Source organism: Leptonotus elevatus, chromosome 6 (genome assembly GCF_054856555.1).
Source record: "Leptonotus elevatus isolate MCC_2025b chromosome 6, RoL_Lele_1.0, whole genome shotgun sequence".
Lineage (NCBI taxonomy): Eukaryota > Metazoa > Chordata > Actinopteri > Syngnathiformes > Syngnathidae > Leptonotus > Leptonotus elevatus.
Genome location: NC_141244.1, coordinates 18,868,933 through 18,893,070, shown reverse-complemented (window position 1 = coordinate 18,893,070; position 24,138 = coordinate 18,868,933). Strand labels below are relative to the sequence as shown.

Sequence of the window (24,138 nt, the reverse complement as noted above, 5' to 3'; positions counted from 1 at the left end):
TCTCCAGGGCCAACCACCTGTTGGGAGCATTAAATCTCCCGCGTCACGGTGACTCACCTCCACTCAAGGGCGCGGAGGAAGACACCCGGCGGAGCGCGACAAGCGAATAAGTCACATTTTATTGCGAGGCGAGGCTATGAAAATTAGAATTTTGGTTTTAGAATTCCTCATTCGTGTTCAAAATGGTCAAACGGGGAGTGCTGACTGAAATTGTAAGAGTCTAAATTAAGGCATTTGTGGGCTTTGAGACAGATAGGCGGCGGCGATGGGCTAATAAATTAGTTTAAGTGCTGAACATCGGAACTCCCTCACGCCCAGCCATTTTCAAAGCAAACTTCCTGATATTGTCAAGCTGTTTTAGAACATTTGGACTGAGAGAAAGAATTGACTCTCTGGCTAGCTTTTATTTATTTTATTTAGTTATTTTGTAATAAGTCATCAGCAGCAGAAATCGGTTTGGTTTCTTACCGAAAAGTGGAGATAACAAGTCACAAGCAGAATAGTGACTTTGACCTTTAAGTATGAACCAGCAAAAATAAGATTAAGAAAATGGAATCTTTTTTTAAACAAGTGGAGAATAGTCATCTTAGATCAATCTTACGAGCTTGATAGCTGCAACACTCCAGTGCAGGAGGAAGCAGTCAGCCACGAAGGTACCGTAAGCTCCTCACAGATTCATTTCTACCTAGCCTAGTCAGCTCATCGTTATTTATTTTTATTTTTTTAATGCATCACACATGGCTCTGAGACTTTTGAGAAATGCAGTGTGGAAAGATGATTCATTAGCTTTGGTTAAATATCAAAAGCCTTTTCTCTTGTTGGGGTCTCAGCATGACCGCAGACTTTTAATTGGCACTGCCGGCGGTGGCATGTCCCGAACAATTCTAATCGATGACAGCAAGACACGTCCGTCCGTCCGTCTATGTTTGCAAATTAAATTAGTAGTTGAACATGATTTTGTGGAGGTGCTCTATTGCTGTTGGTGCACAAAAGGTGACTTGATAGCGATGTAAGGTGCAATAGCAACGAGCAACTAGACTGCAATTTCTGGAGAAATTGCGTGGGAATGCTGAAAATTGACTGCTAATAGCTGAATACTAAGATTTAATGCATGTGGAATGCTAATGAAGATAAATTATATGAATATTAAAATGTATGAATTGTAGTAAATGATAATTGGAAAAAATTGAACTGCAACCAGTCTAAGGCGGGATTTGAACCATCTTCTGATTTTCATGGTTTAAAAGTGAACTCATGAGAACAAAAGGGTTTGCGTTTTCATGCGAAGGAGGTAAAGTGAGACTTGTGAGCAAGACCCTCCATTTTGCTGCCTCATCAACTCATTGATTTTGCTAATCGAAGGCGGAACAGCAACACGTTGTCCTGCCCTGGGTCTGCTGAAAAACATCGGGGTATTGAAAACCGGTGTGCATGCTGGTTAAAACTGAAACTAAATTGGAATAATGAAGATTTGAAACTGTGCATTCCTCTTTTCTACAAGAACAAAACTGAACATGTATATTTTCTTGAATGACATGTACTGAAATCGTTTTTCAACAAATTCAACATTTTTTTCACCCGGTGTGTGTATTTTCGTAAACAAAGACAAATATGAGAATTCCACAAACCTAATGAAGTGTTTTCCAAAACATCTCAAACAGTGTTGACTCTTTTGATTGGACTTTAAAATGGCACCTTTTGGCCACGATTTCTTTTTCTATTGTCGGCTAAGCAAAAACAACCAAGATAATGGCAATAAAGAATATGATTGGCATCATGGCTGCAGGCATCGTGTTGACAAAGAAGAAAGCGATGTTGACGACGAAGGAGAAAGTGACAAATTCATCGAATCCAATTTGTGAGTCTTCAGAAAAATGGATGTACGTTTTGTAAACATCAAAGACGCCATTGTGTGGAACTACGATGTTTTAGGAAAACAACAAAGTCAAACAAAATCATCGCACGTGTTTTTCCATGAAAATAAATGAACGTATGAAGGACAATTGACCCCTTAATGAATTCAATGTAATTTTTTGTAAAACACAGAAGACAATTTAATGTCTTCAATGAACCAAATATATGTTCCATAATCATTCAAATACATCAACGACAACATGACAAATCATTTTGACTTCAATCAACCAGATGGATGTGATGTTTTGGAAAATATAAAAGGCAATTCTGAGTGTTCCACTAACCCAATTGATTCTTCAATGGTAGCTTTTGACAATACATTTTTTTCAATTGAAGGTTAAATGGAAACAAAAAAGATAACAGCAACACAGAGGATGATTGGCATCTTGGCTGCAGGCGTCACGTCAAAAAAAAAAAAAAAAAAGGTCACGTCCCCAAAAAACAATGTCGGTAAAGACAAAGAATAAAGTGAGAGTAATTCAACAATTCCTTGTCTTACAAACGTCTTTGTTTTTGTTACGTTCATACAATTCAAATGTGTCACACGTTCTGTTTGGTGGCAATTTCCCAACCAGTCTGCGGAATTCTCCGCTTGAACTACTTCCCATCCCAGATAAGAGCTGACAAGTCGGACGGGAAGGACGCAGACGGAGCGCGGCGGAAAAGGAAGCCTGCTAAATTGTCAAACAAAAGTCCTTCGCCTCAGATAAGCTTTCATCGACCTCAAGTTATTCTGACAGTAGCAGCAATAAGATGCAGACAAGATCAAAAAATTGGGTACACCCGCAGAGAAGTGCAAATTGTGACTAAGTGTCGTCATTTTGTGTAAACTTGAAAATATAGCTGTCGATGAACAACATGTATGTTTTCATAAACAACAAAGATAATTTCAAGTTCTTAAAGAATCAAATGTAGGGTTTCTAATAAAAATACAGTTTAAAAAAATGAATTAAGAAATAATGGCGAATGAAAGAAAACAGTGACATTTTATAGATTTTTTAATTTAATTAAAACTAGTGTAAAATCAATACAACAAATTTTAACTTAATTCTTACTATATTACAATGTATAATAAACTAAATGTAAAAATAGACAAAATGGCGAAATCTGTAATTTTATTACAAAAACTATCAAATCAAATAAACCTACAAAATGTTTATTACATTGTTTTTATATCATATACAGATATAGTAATATTTTATTGTAATAATGTAAAATGTAACATTTTATTATGCAAATAAAATGCATGAATAAATATTTTTTGGTGTGTTACTAAAAGTATTGTAAAATGAAAGTATAATATTCTTCAACTGCATTATGCAAATAAAATAAAATAAAATGTAATGAAGTTAAAAAAAAAAAAGAAGGGTAATAATTTTTGTTCCCCAACAAAAAGACACTTTCAACTTGAAAGGAAAAACCCAATTTAGTCAGTTATTTTTTTTTAAAGGTAAACAACCAAATTTAAAAATCTTAGAGCTGATGCTTTTTGTGGGCTTCAAAAAGCTGACGTGTAGCATTCTGTTAACATAATACAGAACGACCAAAACAAGTGTTCAGACAAACACGAGATATAAGAGTGTGGGTGCAGTAAGTGTGTCGGTGCTGATTCCAATTTGTGTGCAACAAAGTGCGTCGGTGGAAAAAGTGCCAGAGACAAAAACACAATCCAAGAAACAAACAACGAAAGACAGCAATTAGCATTTAACCCGCCATTGCAATGTTTATTGGGTCAGCAGTTATGTCTCTATTGTACATCTTGCGTATAACCTCCGTGATCTTTGTACGTCTTTTATGTAAATAAAATATATGATAGCTATGACATGTATGTATATGATATTTATGATAATTATGTCTACGATGCAGAAATGTTTATCACGGAATCGATGTCTGTCAATGTGTACAATATAAATGATTTATTTGATGTCTATGTGTGCATGCTTAGAAATGTCTGTCTTTAATGCCTTCGATATCAAAATGTCCATTGACAAAGTCTTACCGTGACTGTTGCATCTTGCCGTCTCCACCAGGCGTCCGTCCTGGTCGTAGCAGACCATGGCCTGGTATCGGTAGCCCTGTCCGCACTCCTTGACGTCTCCCGTCACCTTCAGCCCCAAGGCGCTCTCGGCGCGACCCCCCTCGGGCAGGATGCAGTCGGACCAGTTGCCCACCGGCTGGGCGTTGTACTTGTCGCACGGGCAGTACTGCGTCTCGCTCAGAGGGTACATCTGTGTATTCTTGCACTTGTCCTTCTTCTTGCTTCTTCCTGTAGGGGGAGGACATGAGGCAAAGGCGAGGCTATGTCGTCATTTGAATTCTCTCTGGTTTATGTTTAGTTTGACAGTAAACTTGTACAGTACTGCAAGTCAAAGCAAAAAAAACGAAGAAAAAAAACAGGAGGCTTACCGATCAACGCCCTCTTCCGGGTGCGCACCCCCACACAGTCGGCCGAGCAGGACGAGAACTTGGACCAGTTGGTGAGCTGGCAGTCGTCCTGGCAGGGCAGCTGGCAGCGCTGGGTGAGGGCGGGCATGCTGCGGGCCAGCTGCAGACACTCGCCCACGTCCACCTGCGTCCCGTCCAGCTGCCGACACGACACAGCTGGGTGCGCCGCAGGACACAATAATAGGCGGTCAAAGGAGACATTCACATCATATACACATTTACCATAGGGGGGGCAATTAGGTCAAAAGGTTTCAGTTCAATTTTCAGAAAAACACTGCGAAAGAGAAAATAGTGTAGTGATGGGAAAATGAAGCATCATGAAGCTTCATGAAGCACTTGTGATATATATATATATATATATATATATATATATATATATATATATTATACTCCTCTAGATGGTGCTCTTGGGTTAAATATAAGGACTAGTGTAATGGAAAGTGATTTTAAGTTTCCACTGCATCTTTAAACCAAGAGTGCTATCAAGAGAAGTCAAAAAATATCAAAAGTGCTGCATGAAGCTTTCATGAAGCTTTCATGAAGCTTCATTTGTCCATCGCTAAAATAGTATACACAGAAGTATTCGTGTTTTCAGAAACAGCAAAGACAAATCCGGGTTCAACAAACCTAATGTGTTGAAACATCAAAGACATTTTATGTCCCTAATTGAACCCAACATGTAACGTGTAAGCTTCAAAGACATTTCAGACTTTTACAAACCTTATGTATAATTTTCATAAACATTAAAGAGCAAGTCAACTCCCCCCCCCCATTTTTTTTTTTTTGACAAGTATATGTTCTATTGAGCCCCACTAGTCTAAATACGGCACTTTAGTTAATATTGCGTTAGTGGAATATGAGTTAAGCAGCAAAATCCAGCAGTTTTTATCAATATCAGAAGGCGGCCATTTTGCTACTTGCTGTTAAGTGAAAATGACATCACAGTTGCTTAGCTAACAACCAATCACAGCTCAGCTTCAGAAAACAGATGAACTGTGATTGGTCTTTGCCTGAGCCCTGAGCAACTGTAATGCCATCTTCAAGTGGCAAAATGGCCGCCCCCTGAGATGGATAAAAACAGCTGGATTTTGCTGCATAATTTATATTCCACAAATGTAATATTAATAGAATGTCATGTTTAAAGTAAGTTTAGTATAACAAATTATTCTCAAGAATTTTTTTTTTGTATACATTACAGATTCCAGAGTTCTGAAAATGCATATGAGCTGACTTTTTCTGACATAAGGGGATTAAAAAAAACAATCAAGGGCGCATATTCTCAGCCTACACAGCCGCGGCGAGGGCAGCGAGGCCACAAGCGAGGGCTGGAGGACGACTCTGGAGAAGAGAGTTCTACAAGTGAGTGAGTGTATTGGACGCCTCAACGGCCGCGGGGCTCGCTCTCGAGTGGACGTTCGGTGTACCCGAGAGAGCCTTTGGACGCCCTCCGCCTCTCAGCAGTCACGGAGGGCAACTTAAAAGTGAATGAAAATAGAGCGCTGGACATACGAAAAGCCCTCCAGTGCCGGGGTGCATTCAATAAAGGCTGCGTGCGACTCGTGTTGCGGGGATATTTCGTTGACAGATCAATCTTTAGGCCCATTGGCACCGTGCACGTCTTTTGGAGGTCAGCTTTTATTCTGCTCGCCCCCGGAGAGTTTCGTCTCCTGTCCGTTTCAAGGTAACAAGCGCCACACTCTGTGGGACGGACGTCAATCAACTCAAAAGACGGAGAATGCAACTTTAACTCATCTGCTCCCAAAAACATATAAATGCATTCTATATTTAAATATTACCAGTGTTCCAAAGAAGTATTTATAAGTTTTTTAAATGTTTTTTTATGCTAAAAGCAATGATAGTTATGACAAAAACGGCCAGCAGGTGGCAGCAGAGTATAAGAGATCAACCAGGGCCATGTTGCAAAAAGCTGTTACCCCAGATTTGTGAGTAATGATGAAAGTTAGCTATATTTTCATGCTAATTGCTGCAAAATGGAAACAGATAGAAACATACTTTTCTTTCCTGATGAAAGAAGACACTCTAATGTTTTGGTAGGTTCCATGATTTTATAGCAATAAAATAATATTCTGTGGGCCTTGCAAAATCAGTCAAAATCCAGTAAAACAGCTGGGAGCGAAGGGGGTTGCTTCAGTAAAAATGGCTGGGAGTGAATGAGTTAAACATTTCTTGACAATAAAATGTTATACGTGACCTCATTCGTCTAAATATGACATTCTGATTAATACTATTTTTTGTGGAATATGAGTTATGTCGCAAAATCCAGCCATTTTACCCATCTGAGGGGGCGGCCATTTTGCCACTTGTCACCTGTTTTCTGAAGCTGAGCTGCGATTGGTTGTTACCTGAGACCTGAGCAACTGTGATGTCATTTTCACCATTTCAAAATGGCCGCCTTCTGACGCTGATAAAAACTGCTGGATTTTGCTGCTTAACTCATATTCCACTAACGCAATATTAACCAGGATACCAGATTTAGACTAGTAGAGCTGCATAAAACATATAGTTGTATTTTGCATAAACAACAACAAACCAAACTTACTAAATGTTTTTTGTTAACATCAAAAAAATATTTCGAGTCTTCAATGAACCAAACATACTGTGAGAGGTTTTGTAAACTTCAAAGTCAATTTATCCTTGCACGTACTAAAGTGCTTTGGAGGTTCCTTTTTTGTCACACTAATGAATTCCGGCAAGGAAAGATTGCGTAATATAATATGAGCACTCCGAGTGGTTCTCTATAGGGGCGAGAACATAATGAAATTGATCACTGGGCGTGACCCCTTAAATTGAGTTTTTATGAAAGCCACCCAGGATTCCACATTCTGCCCACCCAGCCACCGTCGTGCGCTGTAAAGGAACAAGATGACGTTGAGCTTCTCACTTCCTGTTCTGCGCCTCCTCCCGAACATCAAGAAGACACCTTTGATTAAAAATGCACGACAGGGGCCTGAAGTGAAGAAAGCAACGAGAACCCAATAATCCAGACTGTCAAGTGAGCCTCCAGAGGCATTATTCCAATTTCCAGGTATGAATGTGAGGATTTGAGATGGTGGCGTGTGCGTTCTTCTAGTGGCCAGCTACTAATAGGAGCACCGACCAACAATTACAACTTAAATTCTCTTTGTTTGATGAAATTGTGTAAATTTATCCCCAACAGGCTATTCTGTTCATTTCAAAGCATTATTATTCACTGTATTGCTTCCAATATGTGTTTTCTTTGTTTGTGTCCAATTTCTGATTTCAACCTATATGTGTTGCTATTAGCACTTGGGCAATATGGCCTACAATTCAATTATGATATAATTTTAAGAGCATTTAATGATATCAAAAGTCTACAACAGTTAAAACATATGTTGCAAAATAGTATAAACAAACGCAAATCACATTGCTGATAACAGAACAAGTCTACTGTAGTACCTACGCACTTTTAGATTTCACATTAGCTTAGCAGTTAGCATGGCTCCCGTCTTCTCCTGTCACTTACGACTCATCCTGCGTTAGCGATGATGACATTTGTTAGAAGTGTAGCTCATGCACTATAGAGGAGAGGATGAGTATGAGGAGCGGCTCAACACCATGAAATGACAAATTTGATCAATATTGATTGTGAGCTGGATGATGCAACTGGTACAGCTATGTGTTGTTCTATAGGTTTTTTTTTTAATGTAGCATTGATGGTTTCTATAATTGTGTTGACATGATAGTGGAGGTATTAAGTGTTCACTGAAAGGTAAAAATGTACCGCCTTCCACAAGATATGTGTGTAAAGAAGGTATATGTACCTCGTGTTTGAAGTCCCGGCCCGCAGTTCTCCTGAGCGCCGGGTCGGTCCTGCCTGAGGAACCACGGAACCAGCTGGCACTTTCTCCACTTGTGGGATTTCCACCTGGAAGGGATCACAATATGAGATATACTGTACGGTCAACCCACTCATACCTGCAGTCGCGAGTAATAAATTCATAGATTCCCTTTTTTTTTCCCGCGGGGAACTTATTTTCAGCCGCTATTACATCAAGGGTTTTTAAGGGATTAGTTGTTTTGTTTTGTACAGTATATGATGAGCAAGTCTGAATTTAGAGTGCTGTAGTAGCATGTTGAATAAGTTTTTGTCACACTTTCTTCAATGTACAATATAATGTTTGTCTATCTGTTGCTAGGGGTAACACAGCAATGCTAATTGTTAGCCCATATCCCAATGGAGTTTCCCATTTTATGTTAGCATTAAGCTAGTGGAGGCAATGTGGTTATTTGACAATAACCTTCAGTTGAGAGTGGCGATAAATCGCTTTAAGCCTCTTTAAAAAAAGAAGAAGAAATAATATTCTCTAATTATAAGAGGTGTCAGTCAATAATTTTTTTAATCATATTTAATCGCATGACTTATAATAATTAACTGACAATTAATCGCAAATTAATTACACATTTTATATCTCAATTTATATCTAAATTTACAATAAAATGTACAATGCCCCCCCCCCCCCATCGAATTTTTCATACTTTGTTAACATAAAAGTGGGAAGAAATGTTAACCTAACCTATGGTTGGATTTTTTAGTCATTGTAAAAAAAAACAGTGTGACTGATTTGTGTTGGTCATTTTTGTCACTACATGGCATAGCTAGTAATTATATTGCTAAAATGCATTTTTATAAAGCAAGTTGAGTCACCTGCTCACCAGACAGCACTCGTATGAGAGTTTGCACTCTTAAGTCAAAGCAAAAAATAAATAAATCATCCGATTGAAGATTCATATCTCAAAAGACTCCCAAGCTGGCTCACTTGTATCTCAAGACAGCAATATAAATGCACTTGCATTCAATTCACCGGCAGTACCAATTGCACTGCGGTGAACCGAAAGGAAACATGACTTGATGTTTCCACGTGACTTTGGGGTCGTCAAAGACAAGCGATCTCCGTGTTTTATTAGCGCCGCCTCGGAGCGAGCGCACAAACAAACAAGGAGGCAGGCCTCATCAAAGACGCTCGCCGCATGACTGTAACTTAATTAGTCATCTCGACACACGTCCCTTTGCGCACATCACTTTTTATTACACCTGACAACGGGCCCAAACAAGGTGCCGTGCTTCTATTAATACACACACACACACTGCAGATATTTCCACAGACGTGAGAAACATATTTGCAGATCCGATTACTTTTCTCGAAACCCTAATTTCAAACCTTAACATTAACCCAACCCTAACCCAAGCGCAATGGCCACCATGTCGTACAAATGTTTGTGTTTACCTGAACCCTGGACACGTTTGCGGTGGTTGACATTCTCTCTCCTCCTCCAGCATTTCAGGACAATCCTGACCTCCGTTGGAAGGCGCCTGGATGGCCAAACGCTTCCTGTACTGTTTGGTCTTCACGGCGTTACCAGCTGAGATATTAGAAGAAGAAATTATGAGAAGGATGTCAAACTGGGTAAACTTGAGATTTTGAAACACAAATATCGGAAGAATTGATTCCGAGCTGCAAATCTTATTGGACAAAAAAACGGTGTCTGATAAGCTAAATTTAGCTTCACAGGTTCACAGCGTCAAAGACGTGCAGAAAACAGAAACGATTCGCATCCTCACCTAATGTACGTCTTGAAAGAAAAGACCATGTGTTTTCGTAATCATCAAAAAACATTTACAGCATTGTTTGCAAACATCAAAGAACATTCGGAGTCCTGAAAAAAAAACATTCAAAAACTATTTAGAATTTTAAATCAACCTAATGTCCATGTTTTGTAAACGTTTTGTAAAAGGATGATCCTTTTTGCTTCATAAAATTCTCATATGCCAGTAAAAACAAAATAACCATGATTATCTTTGTAAAAGCAGATTTAAAAAATATATATTGGATCTCATAAGATGCATCCAAGTGTACCTAACAAATTGGCAGGTGTGTATACATTTATCGACCATAATGAAGTGGCGTCCAATTAAAATGCAAAAGTTATTGATGCCGTGATGTCGTCGCCGTGGACGATAATGAGCGTTTGTGTGACCTCAACCTGAATATGTTTTGCTTGGACAGCAAGGAAACATCAACCACATCTTTGCTGACACGCGGTGGGAAAAAAACAACAAGTTCATCCAGAGGTCGTCGATCTGTCAAATTAATTTCGGCATAAGAAGGTACGAGTTCGCAGGGTTGGCTCGCTAATGAGTCTGATGCCGCCTCTTCCAGTTTGTGACGACAACCGATAACTCAAGTCAAAATGTCCACATAAAACTATACACAAATGTTAAAAATGTGCAATAATCTGAATACAACTATTTATGTAAAACATCAACGATAGAGTATACGTGTCAACAAACCTGTTTTCATTCATATTAAAACAATTCAGAGTATTCAATTAACTCAAGTATTATTTTGTAAACATCAAGGGCACTTAAGAGTTTTCAATTATGATCACACACGTTTTTGTACAACACCAACGAACATCAACATTAGTAAACATCAAAGGCAATTCATCCTACTTATAGTATCTACTTATGTCTTTCCATAAACATCAAAGAACACTTTCATTCCTCCATAAACATGCATGTTTTTGCAAACATCAAAGACACTCTACAGTCCCCAATACATTTAAATAATTTCATAAAAATAATTGAAATATTCAATAAACCTACTCAGTTTTCAGAAACATCAAAGACATTTCAGTCTACTATGAACCAAACGTACATTTTTGGTGAACATCAAAGGCAATCAAGAGTCCTAAAAGAGAATATAGTGCATGTATTTTTTCGCTAAAATATGCAATAAGCCCACTGTATGTGCTTTTCTAATAATCAAAGGCAATTTATCCTACCTATAGTATCTACTTATGTCTTTCCAAAGACATCAAAGAACACTTTCAATCCTCCATAAACATGCATGTTTTTGCAAACATCAAAGACACTCTACAGTCCCCAATAAATTTAAATAATTTCATAAAAATAATTAAAATATTCAATAAACCTACTCAGTTTTCAAAAACATCAAAGACATTTCAGTCTACTATGAACTAAACGTACATTTTTGGTAAACATCAAAGGCAATCAAGAGTCCTAAAAGAGAATATATGTATTTTTTTGCAAAAATATGCAATAAACCCACTGCATGTGCTTTTCTAAACATCAAAGTAAATTTTGAGTCATCATTGTATGTTGTCATAAAAATCAATGACAATTTTGAATGAACCTTACAAATGTGTGTTTGGTAAGAATCAAAGACAATTAAGTCCTCGACAAATCCATTACAATCAATCAAAAGTATTTTCATCGCCATCAAACTTTTAAACACCATAAACAATGTACCAAATCGAATGTAGAAATTTTTTGGTGAACATCAAAGACAAAGACAACGAACAATCAGTGGCACGATTGTACGAGCTCCAGAAAGCATCGGAAAAATAAGTCTGTCTAAAAAGTGCGTCGAGCAAAATGTCCGGGAACGGAACATATGAAGAAAAACAAACAAACAATCAATGCTGCCTGCTTTCCAGCCATGCGAATGAGTCATCATCAGCGAGGTAATCTGAGCTCAGAAGCAATTTCTTTTGTTTTGTTTGGCGTACCTGCGTCACAGGCATCAGGGCAGGACGTCCAATTGCTGAAAGGGGTCATGATGCAATCTTTCTTGCAGGGAAGCTGACACGGACGCACTGTACTGGGACGAGGAGCGTCTGGACACCTGCGCACAGCCACAAATTTCAAAAAAAGAGACGGCTTGTTTTTGTATAAGTCTCCCTTTTCGTAACAAATATGTTTAAAAAGCGTCATTTACTTTCTGTATAGAGAAAAAAAAGTATTGAAGCATATTTTTGGTATCTAAATCACAGATTTAAATGTTTTTAATCTTTCTTGGTGCAGACTCAAATCATTCAGTCAATTCAGTCCTTGGAGCAAAAACGGAAATATTTATTAGCATCTGCCTGCTGATTAAATTGCCTTAAAGTATCAATGCCACTTAATTACTGTCATTATCATCAATGACAAGCGGCAGCAGCTAATTAGGCTTCCTGGAAAGCGCACTTTTGATTTTTATTTATCCAAGTGTGGCTGCAAAGGAAAGATATCACTCGGGAGAGCTTAAGTCTGTCATCATCTTTGTTTGTTTTTATTTTTTACCTTTATTTATGTATTTTTTTTGGGCAAATTTATTTAGCCGTCATCTGTCTCTCAGCAACGCATTCTCCTTGTTTTGTCATCGAAATGTCGCACTAATACACACATTGTGTCAGTTATTTTAAGTGTGCGCCGAATTGATGTTGCACAATGTGCATGCTAAAAGAGACCTAGTGTGTGTATTTATTTCCATTGTCTAAGGTGATGGTGTATCATGAAAAAATGACAACAGGAGCAAAAAAAAAAAAAAAAAAAGAATAAATAATTAAAACTATATCCAATCCATCCATCAATTTTCCAAACTGCTCATAATTAATAAAAACATCTACATAATTCTGTGTAATATTTGTTTTTGCTTCTTATTTTATTTCAACTCTAAATTCAGCTTTATTTAGAGAACACTTTAAAAAGAACCACAATTACATAATAATAATAATAATAATAGTAATAATAATTATAATTTGGGCAGTACATTTTTTTATTTTTGGATTTATTTAACATCAGCAGTGCGCAGTAACCAGTGGTCCGCAATGGTACCAGGCTGCGTAGATGATATTTCTTTAAAAAAGAAAGTATTTTTATTTTTTTTAGCATCCAGATAGGGATTATATACGCCATCGACAGTCGAATTTTTTGCCCATTTTTTTGTTTTATTTATATAATTTTTTTTTCGCATATCTGAGTATAATTGTCTTTTTTAAATGCACGCTTTATTTTTTATTTTTAGTTCAATATTTTTGTATTTTTAATTTAATATTTATTTCTTATGTGTATTTTTCATTTTTTTCTTTTCTTTTTTCTAAAGAGCTCAGTATTGTTCATTCGGAAATGTCATCATCATTGCTCTTTATTTTTTTATTTTTATATATTTTTTTAAATATATATATATATATATATATATATATATATATATACATACATATATATATATATACATATTTACATATATATATATATATATATATATATATATATATATATATATATATATATATATATATATATATATATATATATATATATATAAAAATTGTATGTGGGTGAGTATGTGTATGTGCGTGCGTGCGTGCGTGCGTGCGTGTATTTGTTAGCTCACCAAAAACCTATTAGAAAAAATCCCATACCGTTCACCTAAACCGAACACCGCCGTCAGGAAACCCGAGGGGACCAAAGAAAACCAAGGAAGGTGAAATCCAGCACCGACCAGACACCACCCACCGGGCCACCCACCAGAATTCTTCCCCAACCCAAGAAACATCTAAATTCCAACAAATCCCCCCCCCCAAAAAAAAAAGTATTTTTCATTTCAACAGCGGAACCTGTATGCACCATTCACCTCGTCAGATCCCCCCCCCCCCCACAATTTTTTTTTAAATATTTATTTTAAAAAACGGTTTTGTTTCTTTGGTTCCCCAAAGAAGATTTTTTTTTCTTCCAATGGATTTCATTGGGCATCAATTATATGCAAATTGTCAATATTTACAGGCTTGCATTATTGATACAGTTATTATTCTTATTATAAGTGTAAGTTGCCTTTAAATAAAACTCCTCCTCCTTGTACAAGTGAAAATGGAGCAGAGGCAAAGAGAACATACTTCTTGGGGGGCACCTGTCCCACGTTGACACGCACGCACATGACTTTTCTCGTCTGGACCCCCTTGGCGCAGCTCCCAAGGCCCACTGCCGCCCTCGCCGAGGTGGCGTTGAGGGGCGCTGACGAGGGGTCCTCGGCGCAGGGCCCCCATGGGCCCGTCTGCCAGTGGTACACGGTGCAGGCGTGCTCGTTGCAGTTGCGGACCTCCTGCAGCGAGCTGCTGTTGGGGCACATGGCGCCACCTTGAGACGAGACACAGTTACGTTTGTCATGGGACACGTACTGGCACAGGCTGCTATACTGAACTCTACAGCGGAGATACGTTCCATTTCCACTTTATCCGTGATATAGAGGCCATTTAAAAAAAAAATTACATTTTTATAGTACTACCACTCCCACACGTGTTAAACTTATTAAAACCCACTTTAAAAAGTATTTCTTAGTGCCTGTTCTCGCTCAATTGCTGTCAAGAAAAGGGGGGGGGGGGGGGTATCACAAAACATCACTCTCCAAAATAGAGCCATTTGTCACGCCCAGTTGAAGTTTATTGTTAACAAAAATTAATTAAATATTGTAGATTCAAACAAACAAAAAACTGTTGAGTGAATCCTCATGATGTTAATGATTTTTGCCTTTTTGGCTTATTATCACTGTTGGTAGTGTGAGCATAACCGTTTTTCTTGTTAATTTTCTTGATTTAGATCAATATTTTGGATTAATTTCTAACCATTCTAAGACATCCACAACTACAACTATTTGTCTATTTAAAGATTTACCCAAAAGTTCGGGAAATTTGGGTACCCTTGAAAGACCTTTAAGAAAATAAACACAGTTAATCAATTAAGACAATCCATCTCATAACAACAACAAACAAACAAACAAATAAACCAAAAAGCCTGAACTAAACTAGAAAAAGGCAACAAACATTTGTCAATCTCACCATCATATTTGGGAAGTGCTAACATGCTAACATGCTAACCAAGCTAACTAGAGGTTTCAAACTAGTCTGTTTGTGTTACCCTCCATGACTGTAATCCAGGCCACAACCATATCGGTGACTGTGAGTGAGGACACACAAGACAAACACACACTTGTAATTAGAAAGGACAGACAGGAAGTGATGTCGCACTTTGCCCATAAAAAGTTTGGGCTTTGGAGGCTAATTCAGGACGAACCTAAAATCAGAGTGCCAGGCTTGACTGTGAGAAGAAAAGTGATTGTCACGCGATATTCGAGAACTCACCCTCGCCGGCGTTGTAAGCCAGAATGGAACGCGTCCTCATCTGCTTTCCCTCCACGGTCTTGCTGGAGCAGGTCTGCGAGCAGGTGGACCACGGCGTCCAGTCGCTCAGCACGCAGTCCTTGGAGCAAGGCACCTTGCAGGCCACGGGATCCGGAGGCGGCTTGGACGAGCACAGGCTCTCGACCACCGGCTCTCCTGAAAGACCACACGGTCATGGAAGGTCCATGCAGTAAATAAATAAATCATTATGTCAGCTCACATACACTACATTTTTGTTCATATTTTTTGTTCTTATTTATTATTTTTTGCCTAAGCATTTTTGTATTTTACTACTAACATTGTTGTATCATTTGTTTTTTATCTGTTAGGTAAGTATACTCATTTTTTTAAATTATTATTTAATATTGTCTAATTTTGTGTAATATTTTTCATCATTCTGTAATAGTTCATATTAGTTTCTAATATCCATATATTTTTTTATTCTTTTATTTTTTACTATTTGTGCGTTTTCCATCGATTGTTCCCCCCATTATATTTTCATATTATTTTTCCTTCTAATAACCCTTCTAATGTGTGTGTGTTTTTTGTCAGACATTTGCATTATTTTCTAATATTTCCACCGTAAAAACTTTCCAATTGTTTAAACAATTGTTCTATTTCTTTCCAATATCGGTGTATTATTTATTTATTTTAGTTTTTTGTTTGTTTATTTACACAAAATCTTAAAACCCCCCACAAATATGGCATTTAAAAAAAAAAATTCAATACGTGTGAGAGTGAGGTAGAAACCCATTATGAGCTTATCAAGCACCTAAGAAAAATAATAATAATTTAATAACAAAAATATACTACCAATGCTATATAGCCTCAATAAACTGAATTATTACTTTAGCAAAAATAATAATAAAAATCAAATTTATTTCTTTTTTGTTGCTCACGACCTGTTGAGAAGTGACTAGAAACCTTCCAATTAATTTAAATGGTGAATCATAAACATCATTGACTCCATATAGTGGACTTGCAGTAATAATTCAAAAAGACTTCCCATGCGCGGTGCATATTGACATGACAGCTGACTTGGACCCCGTTTACGGATGACATTTTTTCTACGAATGAATTACTTGAGTGGCACCGCATATGGAATAAAATCAAAATGGTAAATCCATGTGGAATTTACACTGGGGAGCATATGAATTATTAATAAAGCTGATATAACCATGACATATCCGTGAAGCCGCCATATGAGGCTACCGGGGAAATCTACAGATTTTTTTTTTAATGACCATTTTAAGCTTATATATAAGTGTACTGTTTTCGTAAACATCAAAGACTATAAAAATCTTTAATGACTAAAGACAAATACATCAAAGACAAGTCAAAGGTTGTTTTCTTCACGTTGAAGACAATTTAGCTTTTGGTCATTTTAATGTACATGTTTTTGTAGACTTCAAAGACAAGGGTGAGCATTTGATACGCCGAAACATGAACATTTGTTAGCCTTCAGGAAAGTCAAACATTAGAGACAGTTGAGAGTCTCCAGTGAACTTAACAACACTTATGCGTTTTCGTAACTATTTAACCATTTGAATCTTCCATGTACTTAAACTTTTGTAAATATCAAAGACAACATCTAATCTTCAATATATCGCAATATCAAAGAACATTAGAGTTCAGTGACCCCAGCAGACGCATTTTCCGAAATGTAAAACTTTTCAGAAGCTTCAGTGAACCTAACTTCTCATAAACAGAAAAAAACCCAATGTCTAGTCTTCAAATAACCTAAGGATCCGAGAAAACGTTCTTCAGGGAAATGTGCGTTTTCATAGAAACCAAAGAACACATCTTCATAAGCATTTCTAAACATTTTACAGTTAAGCCTAACCTGCACAGCTTTGCAAACATCACACACATGTAGAGGCTTGACTATATCAAATGTCAAGTCAAGTCAAGTTTATGTTTATGTCAAAGGACTTCACGTGCCCACAGTTGACAAATATTAACGACATCCCATGATCGAACCACAAAAGGGCAAGAATTAAAATCTACAGTGAACTTAATGTACCGCTATGTGTTTTTGTCAATATCAAAGACACTGTACACTCAATGATATACCTAAACAAGAAAATTTAGATTTTAATTGGCTGCTCCCTCTAAATTGTGGGTTGGTCTCTTGGGGTAAAATGGAGGAAAAATAATAATTGAACAGCACCACATCGGCCCACCGGGCATCTGCCCAGTATCCCAGATGGCCAGTCCAGCCCTGGCTTGGAAATTCCAAGCAGAAGTGCATCACTCAAGCTTGAAAAATCCCAACTAGACAACGAGACCATCTCTATTTTTAATGAACAACCTTCACTTGTTGCCCGTGTGACCCTTTCTCTCTCTCAGAGGAAGGGGGGGGGGGGGGATTTCAAAGAAAAAGAAAATCCATTTTCATCCGACAGACGGGGGATCGAAGACAAGCAGATCAATCATTGTGGTTTGACTCTGCAATGGAGGCATGAAGGACCAATCCATTCACGTGACGGGTGATAACATTTACAAGTGAATGACACCGACGCCGGCGATTGGTTCATGAGACGAAATAAAACAAAATGGCCGGTAAACGATACAAAATGTATTAAAAAAGAAGGAGTGATAAAAGTCAGAAGGAGGGCGAAACGCTAAGAGGATGATTTGATTTAGTGGAAAAGTAAAATTAATTGCTCGTGGAAGGGAGGAGGTTCGAGTCAGCGTTATGGCGGGTGGCAAGTCGAAAATGTTGTGTCATGCATAAAAGTCATCAAAGCAGGGAAGACTTTTGCATGAAAAGAAGTAGAGCGCTCATTTTTTTATAGCCCGTTCAGCGGTGCGGAAAAAAAGCTGGAATCTTTCCCAAAGTAAACACCTGTTACTCACATACATATATACACCTTACCAACTATTTAACATCTTCAGTCGATATATCATTAAAATCAAGGTCAATTTAGAGTCTTTAACTCATTCACTGCCATAAATTCATAAAAAATAAATAAAATAATAAATATTAGTGGCGACAGGCAATTAATTTTTTTGAATTGTAATTAATTGCCTGATTTCAAGAGTTAACTCATGATTAATCACAAATTTTATATCTGTTCTAAATGTACAATAAAACAATTCTTGGTTTTCATACTCTTGTTAACAAAAGTGGGGAAAAAAAGTTAAACTAATAGAAAAAGTTGAAATACATTTTTGACGTTTATAGCCGTCAATGGCAGTGAATGAATTAAAAAAAAGAAAAGAAAACAGTATTAAACATTTGGGATGTCGGGCGATATAAAATTTCTAATCATAATTAATTGCATGACTTTACTAGTTAACTCACAATTAATCACACATTTTATTTCTGTTCTAAATGTACAATAAAAAATTCTAGGTTTTCCTACTCTTGTTAACATTTTATTTATTTATTTTAACTAATAGAAATAGTTAAAATGAAATGTTGACCGTCTATAGTCTTTATGGCAGTGAATGAGTTAATAAGCCTATATATATATATATATATATATATATATATATATATATATATATGCAGACAATCTAGAACATCACAGGCAATTAAAATAATTCAATAAACCCAAGGTACAGATTTTCTTAAACCACAAAAACAATTGAGAGACTTGAACCTAAGGTACACATTTTGAAATCAAAGACAATTTACGATTTACAATTTTCAATTAACCCAAAAAGAAAAAACTTCGATTAAAACAATGTACATGGTCACCGTTGAACCTTTTCGAACCTGAACATCACAGACAACGCTTGCCTTTACTTCTTTGAAGCAAATGCAAACGTTTTCAAACACATCAATGTCAATGTCAAGCTTGCGTTTTGGCTAAACAGGAAGTGTCTTGAGGCTGTGACCTTACCAATGCTGTTGATGCACTGAACCCGAGCGAGCTGTGTTCCGGGCCCGCACAGCTTTTGCTCGACGGGCGCACATCGGTCCAGGCCGACCTGTCGCCAGTTGTAACAGCTGGGCTGGTCGCAGGGCAGCGCCTCCACGAGGTGCGGGCAGTTGGCAGGGCCGCCCGTGGGCTCGTTGGTGATCTGGCGCTTTCTCAGTTTGAACCCTGCAATACGGACAGCGAGCCTTAAAGAGAATACGGCACGCATTTTTGGAAACAACCTGATTTTCTTAACATCAATGTAATGTTCAGTGAACCTAAACGTCAAAGTGAACTTTTAGGTGAACTTGACGTATGTTTTCATAAACTTCAAGGTCAGTTTTGTGCCTTTGATTAACCGTGTCAATTGGAGGACTTTAAGTACATTTTGATAAAGATCATCTTCATTCACTGCCATTGACGGCTATAGACGTCAAAAATTCATTTGAACTATTTCTATTAGTTTCACATCTTTTTCCACTTTTGTTAACAAGAGTATGCAAACCTAGATTTTTTTTATTGTACATTTAGAACAGATATACAATTTGTGACTCATCGTGACTTAACTAGTGAAGTCATGCGATTAATTACAATTACAAATTTTAATTACCTGACGCCCCAAATTTTTAATAATCTTTTTTTTAAAGCGTCGTAATTAATCGCATGACTTCACTAGTTAACTCACGATGAGTCACAAATTTTATATCTGTTCTAAATGTACAAAAAAAAAATCCTAGGTTTTCATACTCTTGTTAACAAAAGTGGAAAAAATGTTAAACTAATAGAAATAGTTCAAATTAATTTTTGACGTCTATAGCCGTCAATGGGAGTGAATGAGTTAATCTCAAATTAACTAAAAGATGATGTCCCAAGTCACCTAGCATACATGTTGTAGTGTACACAAACTGATTTCAATGATTCGTAAACGTCAAGGTTCATTTGCAGCCTTCAGTGAACGTCAATCTACGTGTTTTTGTTAACATCTTGGCCAATTTTGAATCTTGAGTGACCTTAACATACATGTTTTGGTAAACATGGACATCAGGACAGGCCCTAGCAATGGTACACTTCACATGCATATTTTACCAACATTAACATCATCATGTATTCCGTGCACTCTGAAGCCATATGTTCAGATGGAACGGGATTAAAATTCCATGACACTCCGCCATACATTTGCATTTTTGCGGGATTCTTAGAGATTTTCTGAGACCATTTCAGCTGTGTAAGGCTTAAAGTGATCGTCCGTCTGCATTATGAAGATTGCATGTTAATTTTCAATAAAGTTTATTACAGTGCCATAAGTCAAGTGCGGAAGCCTTTTTTAGCACACTGTAAAAAGTGAACACTAAATCTTTTACAAGCAATGATTCTGCGGGCTTATTTTCTTGCAAGAAAAAGGAGAGATTGCGTAGAGGAGAAATGGAATGGTAACGAGCCAAATGCTGCGTCACCAAGATGGCGCCCGGTGAATTTGCATTACCTTTCTTGGCCGACTGGTCATCGCAGCTCTCGAAAGTGCACGGCCCCCAGGCGCCCCAGGGAGACACTTGGCACTCGACAGGACAGGTCAACTGGCACAGCTGTGATCGGTCAGGAATGGGACCTCCGCACAGACGGTTTTCCACCGGACGCGCCGCTATTGGGAGAAAATAAAAAATATGGAATTGGACAGCTGATGTGATAACTCTTCACAACACTGAAAAATGTAAAGCGCATTAAAGTACTGTACAAATAAAATTGTGCTTTTCAGTTTCAATCCTGGTTCAATGTTGACAAACAACTGCAGTTTTCCGATACCTGATAGATCGCCTGTTGGTGAGGAACACACATACATACATATGTACACTCTCTCTCTCTCTCTTTCACTCTCTCTCCCTCTCTTTTCATACCTTCCTCCCTCTCTCTCTTCATCCCTCCATCTCTCTCTCTTTCTCTCTCCCTCTCTCTCTTCATCCCTCCATCTCTCTCTCCCGCTCTCTCTCTCCCTCCTTCTTTCTCCCCCTCTCTCTCCCTCTCTCTCTCTTTTCATACCTTCCTCCCTCTCTCTCTCTTCATCCCTCCATCTCTCTCTCCCCTCTCTCCGTCTCACCTTCCATAACATACTCCCTCCCTCTATCACACATACATACATAAAGATCTCTATCTCTCTCTCTCTTTCTCTCTCCCCCCTCTCTCTCCCATGGTCCCTCTCTTTCGCTTTCCCTTTATCCCTCCCTCCCGCCCTCCCCCTCTCTCTCCCTCTCTCTTCATACCTTCCTCCCTCTTTCTCTCTCTTCATCCCTCCATCTCATACCTAAAGATCTGTCTCTCTCTCTCTCCATCTCTCTCTCACCCCCTCTCTCTCTCTCCCATGGTCCCTCTCTTTCACTTTCTCTTCATCCCTCCCTCTCTCTCCGTCTCTCTCTTTCTCTCTCTCTCCACCTCGCTCTCTCACTCTCATGCTCTTTCTTCATCCCGTCCTCCCTCCCTCCCTCTCTCTCTCTCTCCTCTCTCTCTGTCTCACCTTCCATACCATGCTTCCTTTCTCTCTCTCTCTCTCTCTCTCTCTCTCTCTCTCTCTCTCTCTCTCTCTCTCTCTCTCTCTCTCTCTCTCTCTCTCTCTCTCCCTCCCTCTCTCCCTCTCTCTCTTTCTCTCTCTCTCGTTTCGCTTTATTTCATTTTAGAAAATACTGAGAATTAGAGTAAGAGTGGGAGGATGAAGAGAATAAGAACAACATGAAGAACAGGAAAAAGGAAGACAAGAAGGAAGAGTGTAAGAAAAGAAGAGGAAGACAAAAGGGAAAGAAAAATGTCGGAGGCAGAGAAGAATAGGAGGAGGACGCAAGCGAGACGAAGATGACGAGGGAGAAAAAATATAAAATAATTGTAATAATTATTTACATTGATAACTTTTTATCTGTGAAAATGTTTAAGTAGGATTTAAAAAAATAGCCTAAAGATTTTATAATGGGGGACACAAAACATGATTCCAATTTCCATAATTTCCTATTTAAAAGAAAAAAGTGTCCTGGTGTTCCCAAACAGACTGCATTGGACTTGAAATGGTGCTGTTCTTGAAAAGGGCAATATTTCGCTACCCAGACAAGGAAGAAATGCTGATCTTCACTCTGCTCCCACACAGAGCGCCGCACATTTCCACCATTGGCAAAAAAAATTATATATATATATATATATATATAAAAAATACGACTCGTGCTCGTGCAAGACGTGCAGAAGCTTAAAATCGGAAGAGCTGAATCACAAATCCTCAACGCAGAAGTCAAGTGGGGGCTTTTGAAATGCAAAGAGGCCAATTGCACTTATAAATAATTCCTCCAGTAAACACGCGCACACACGCACACGCATGTTAAACGGCGGCTTGCGGAGCCCCCGTTAATCCACGCCTCGTTAGGAAAATACACCTGACGAGTGCCCTTTTTGTTTCTTCTTGTGTTGACTGACAGCTCTGAATGCTCATTTGCATATGGATTTAATGCACGGGCCTACAGTCGGGTCTTAACCCGACTTAATCCACCCCTTAAAACCAAAAATGACACTTTCAAGCAATTATATTAAAAAAATAAAAAAAGGAATACATCAATGTGAAAGAAAAAATAATAATAATAGCATACAACTATGCCATAAGAATTAACTCATTCACTCCTAGCCATTTTCACTGAAGCAACCCCCTTCGCTGTTTTACTGGACTTTGACTGATTTTTCCAGGCACACAGAATATTGTGTTCTATTACTATAAAAACATGAAACCTACCAAAAGAAAGAGTAGAGTCTCTTCTTTCATCAAGAAAAAAAAGTATATTTGTATCTGTTTCCGTTTTGCAGCAATTAGCGTTAGAATATAACTAAGATTCATCATTATTCAAAAGAGCTTTTTTGACACATGGTCCTGGTTGATCGCTTATACTCTGCTGCCACCTGCTGGCCGTTTTTTGTAATGACTACCATTGCTTTAAGTGAAATCTTCAGGTCAGAGGTTGCATCGAAGCCTTTTGTATGCTCTAGCATTAAAAAAACATGACAATATTAAAAATAGAATGTTTTAATATGTTTTGGGGAGCAAATAAGTTAATAAAGTAGATTGCAATAAATATTTATCACATTACACGAATTTGTGTTGGGTTTTTGTGAAAAACTAGAACGGATCAATGGCATTTCCATTTATTTAAATGCAGAAAGATGATTTGATCCTTTGCTTTAAAAAGTCACCTATCGCTTGCTGAGACCAAAGCAATAAAATATTACTTTGCCGCCTTTCTTGTGAATCAGTAATAGGTCATTTTAAAATTAATTATTTTTTAGGTTTTACATCATACTTACCAGAGATTCTCATTATGGAATTCATTAATGTGTGCAGACGCGTTTTGCTAGCTAGGCGAACACGTTTGCTCTGACCAACCAATCAAAGAACAAAAAACGCAGAATTTAAAAATAATTGGGTAAATAAACAGTCCCATTGCTAATGCTAATATAGTTGAAGTTAGCCAGCACTACTGATTGACAAGGAAACACAAAGAAGCTGAACTCTGATTGGACAAAAAAAAAAAACATCCACATGCATGTACTGTACTCGAAGCAGTGCATCGCAAATGAGGAGTGGATGGGAAGGAGAAGATAAAGAGGCACAAGGAGATGAAAGGATGAGGAAGAATAAAGATGAGGATCTGGTGGAGTAGAGACGAAGGCGGATGACGAGGATCTGTGAGGATCGGGTGTCAGCAAATGCAAAAGCAACTTGCTGGAATACGCAGTGAGGAAGAGCACGGGGAAAAAGAGGAGGAGAGGAACAGCGGATAGAAGTTAAAGGTGGGGAAGGAAGGAGAGGCAGACGAGGAAGATGTAAAGAGGAGAAAATGAAGGCTTAAGGAAAATGAGGACGATGAGGAAGAGGAGGAGTATTTCCGGCAGACGA

General features: G+C 38.0%; 1 protein-coding gene and 1 long non-coding RNA gene across 3 annotated transcripts in view; one reads left to right on the top strand and one right to left on the bottom strand.

Annotated features, from left to right (window-relative positions):
* The window catches only part of thsd7ab (thrombospondin, type I, domain containing 7Ab), a 101,734-nt gene that overhangs the window by 27,967 nt on the left and 49,629 nt on the right, over positions 1 to 24,138 (bottom strand). The window contains exons 6-14 of the mRNA XM_086078258.1: positions 20,710 to 20,865; positions 19,209 to 19,412; positions 15,319 to 15,513; positions 14,077 to 14,317; positions 11,932 to 12,047; positions 9,627 to 9,762; positions 8,163 to 8,266; positions 4,321 to 4,515; positions 3,914 to 4,180 (exon numbers count right to left, since the gene is read on the bottom strand). Coding sequence (XP_085934384.1) covers positions 3,914 to 4,180; positions 4,321 to 4,515; positions 8,163 to 8,266; positions 9,627 to 9,762; positions 11,932 to 12,047; positions 14,077 to 14,317; positions 15,319 to 15,513; positions 19,209 to 19,412; positions 20,710 to 20,865 — 1,614 coding nt within the window. The remainder of the gene's footprint in view (positions 1 to 3,913; positions 4,181 to 4,320; positions 4,516 to 8,162; positions 8,267 to 9,626; positions 9,763 to 11,931; positions 12,048 to 14,076; positions 14,318 to 15,318; positions 15,514 to 19,208; positions 19,413 to 20,709; positions 20,866 to 24,138) is intronic.
* LOC147172464 (uncharacterized) lies at positions 7,003 to 12,717 on the top strand. 2 transcript variants are annotated; one of them, XR_015095354.1, is made up of 3 exons: positions 7,003 to 7,405; positions 9,677 to 9,806; positions 12,000 to 12,717. It is a non-coding gene; the product is annotated as an uncharacterized LOC147172464 (long non-coding RNA). The 2 variants fall into 2 exon arrangements; XR_015095355.1 differs by lacking the exon at positions 12,000 to 12,717 and adding an exon at positions 10,407 to 10,508.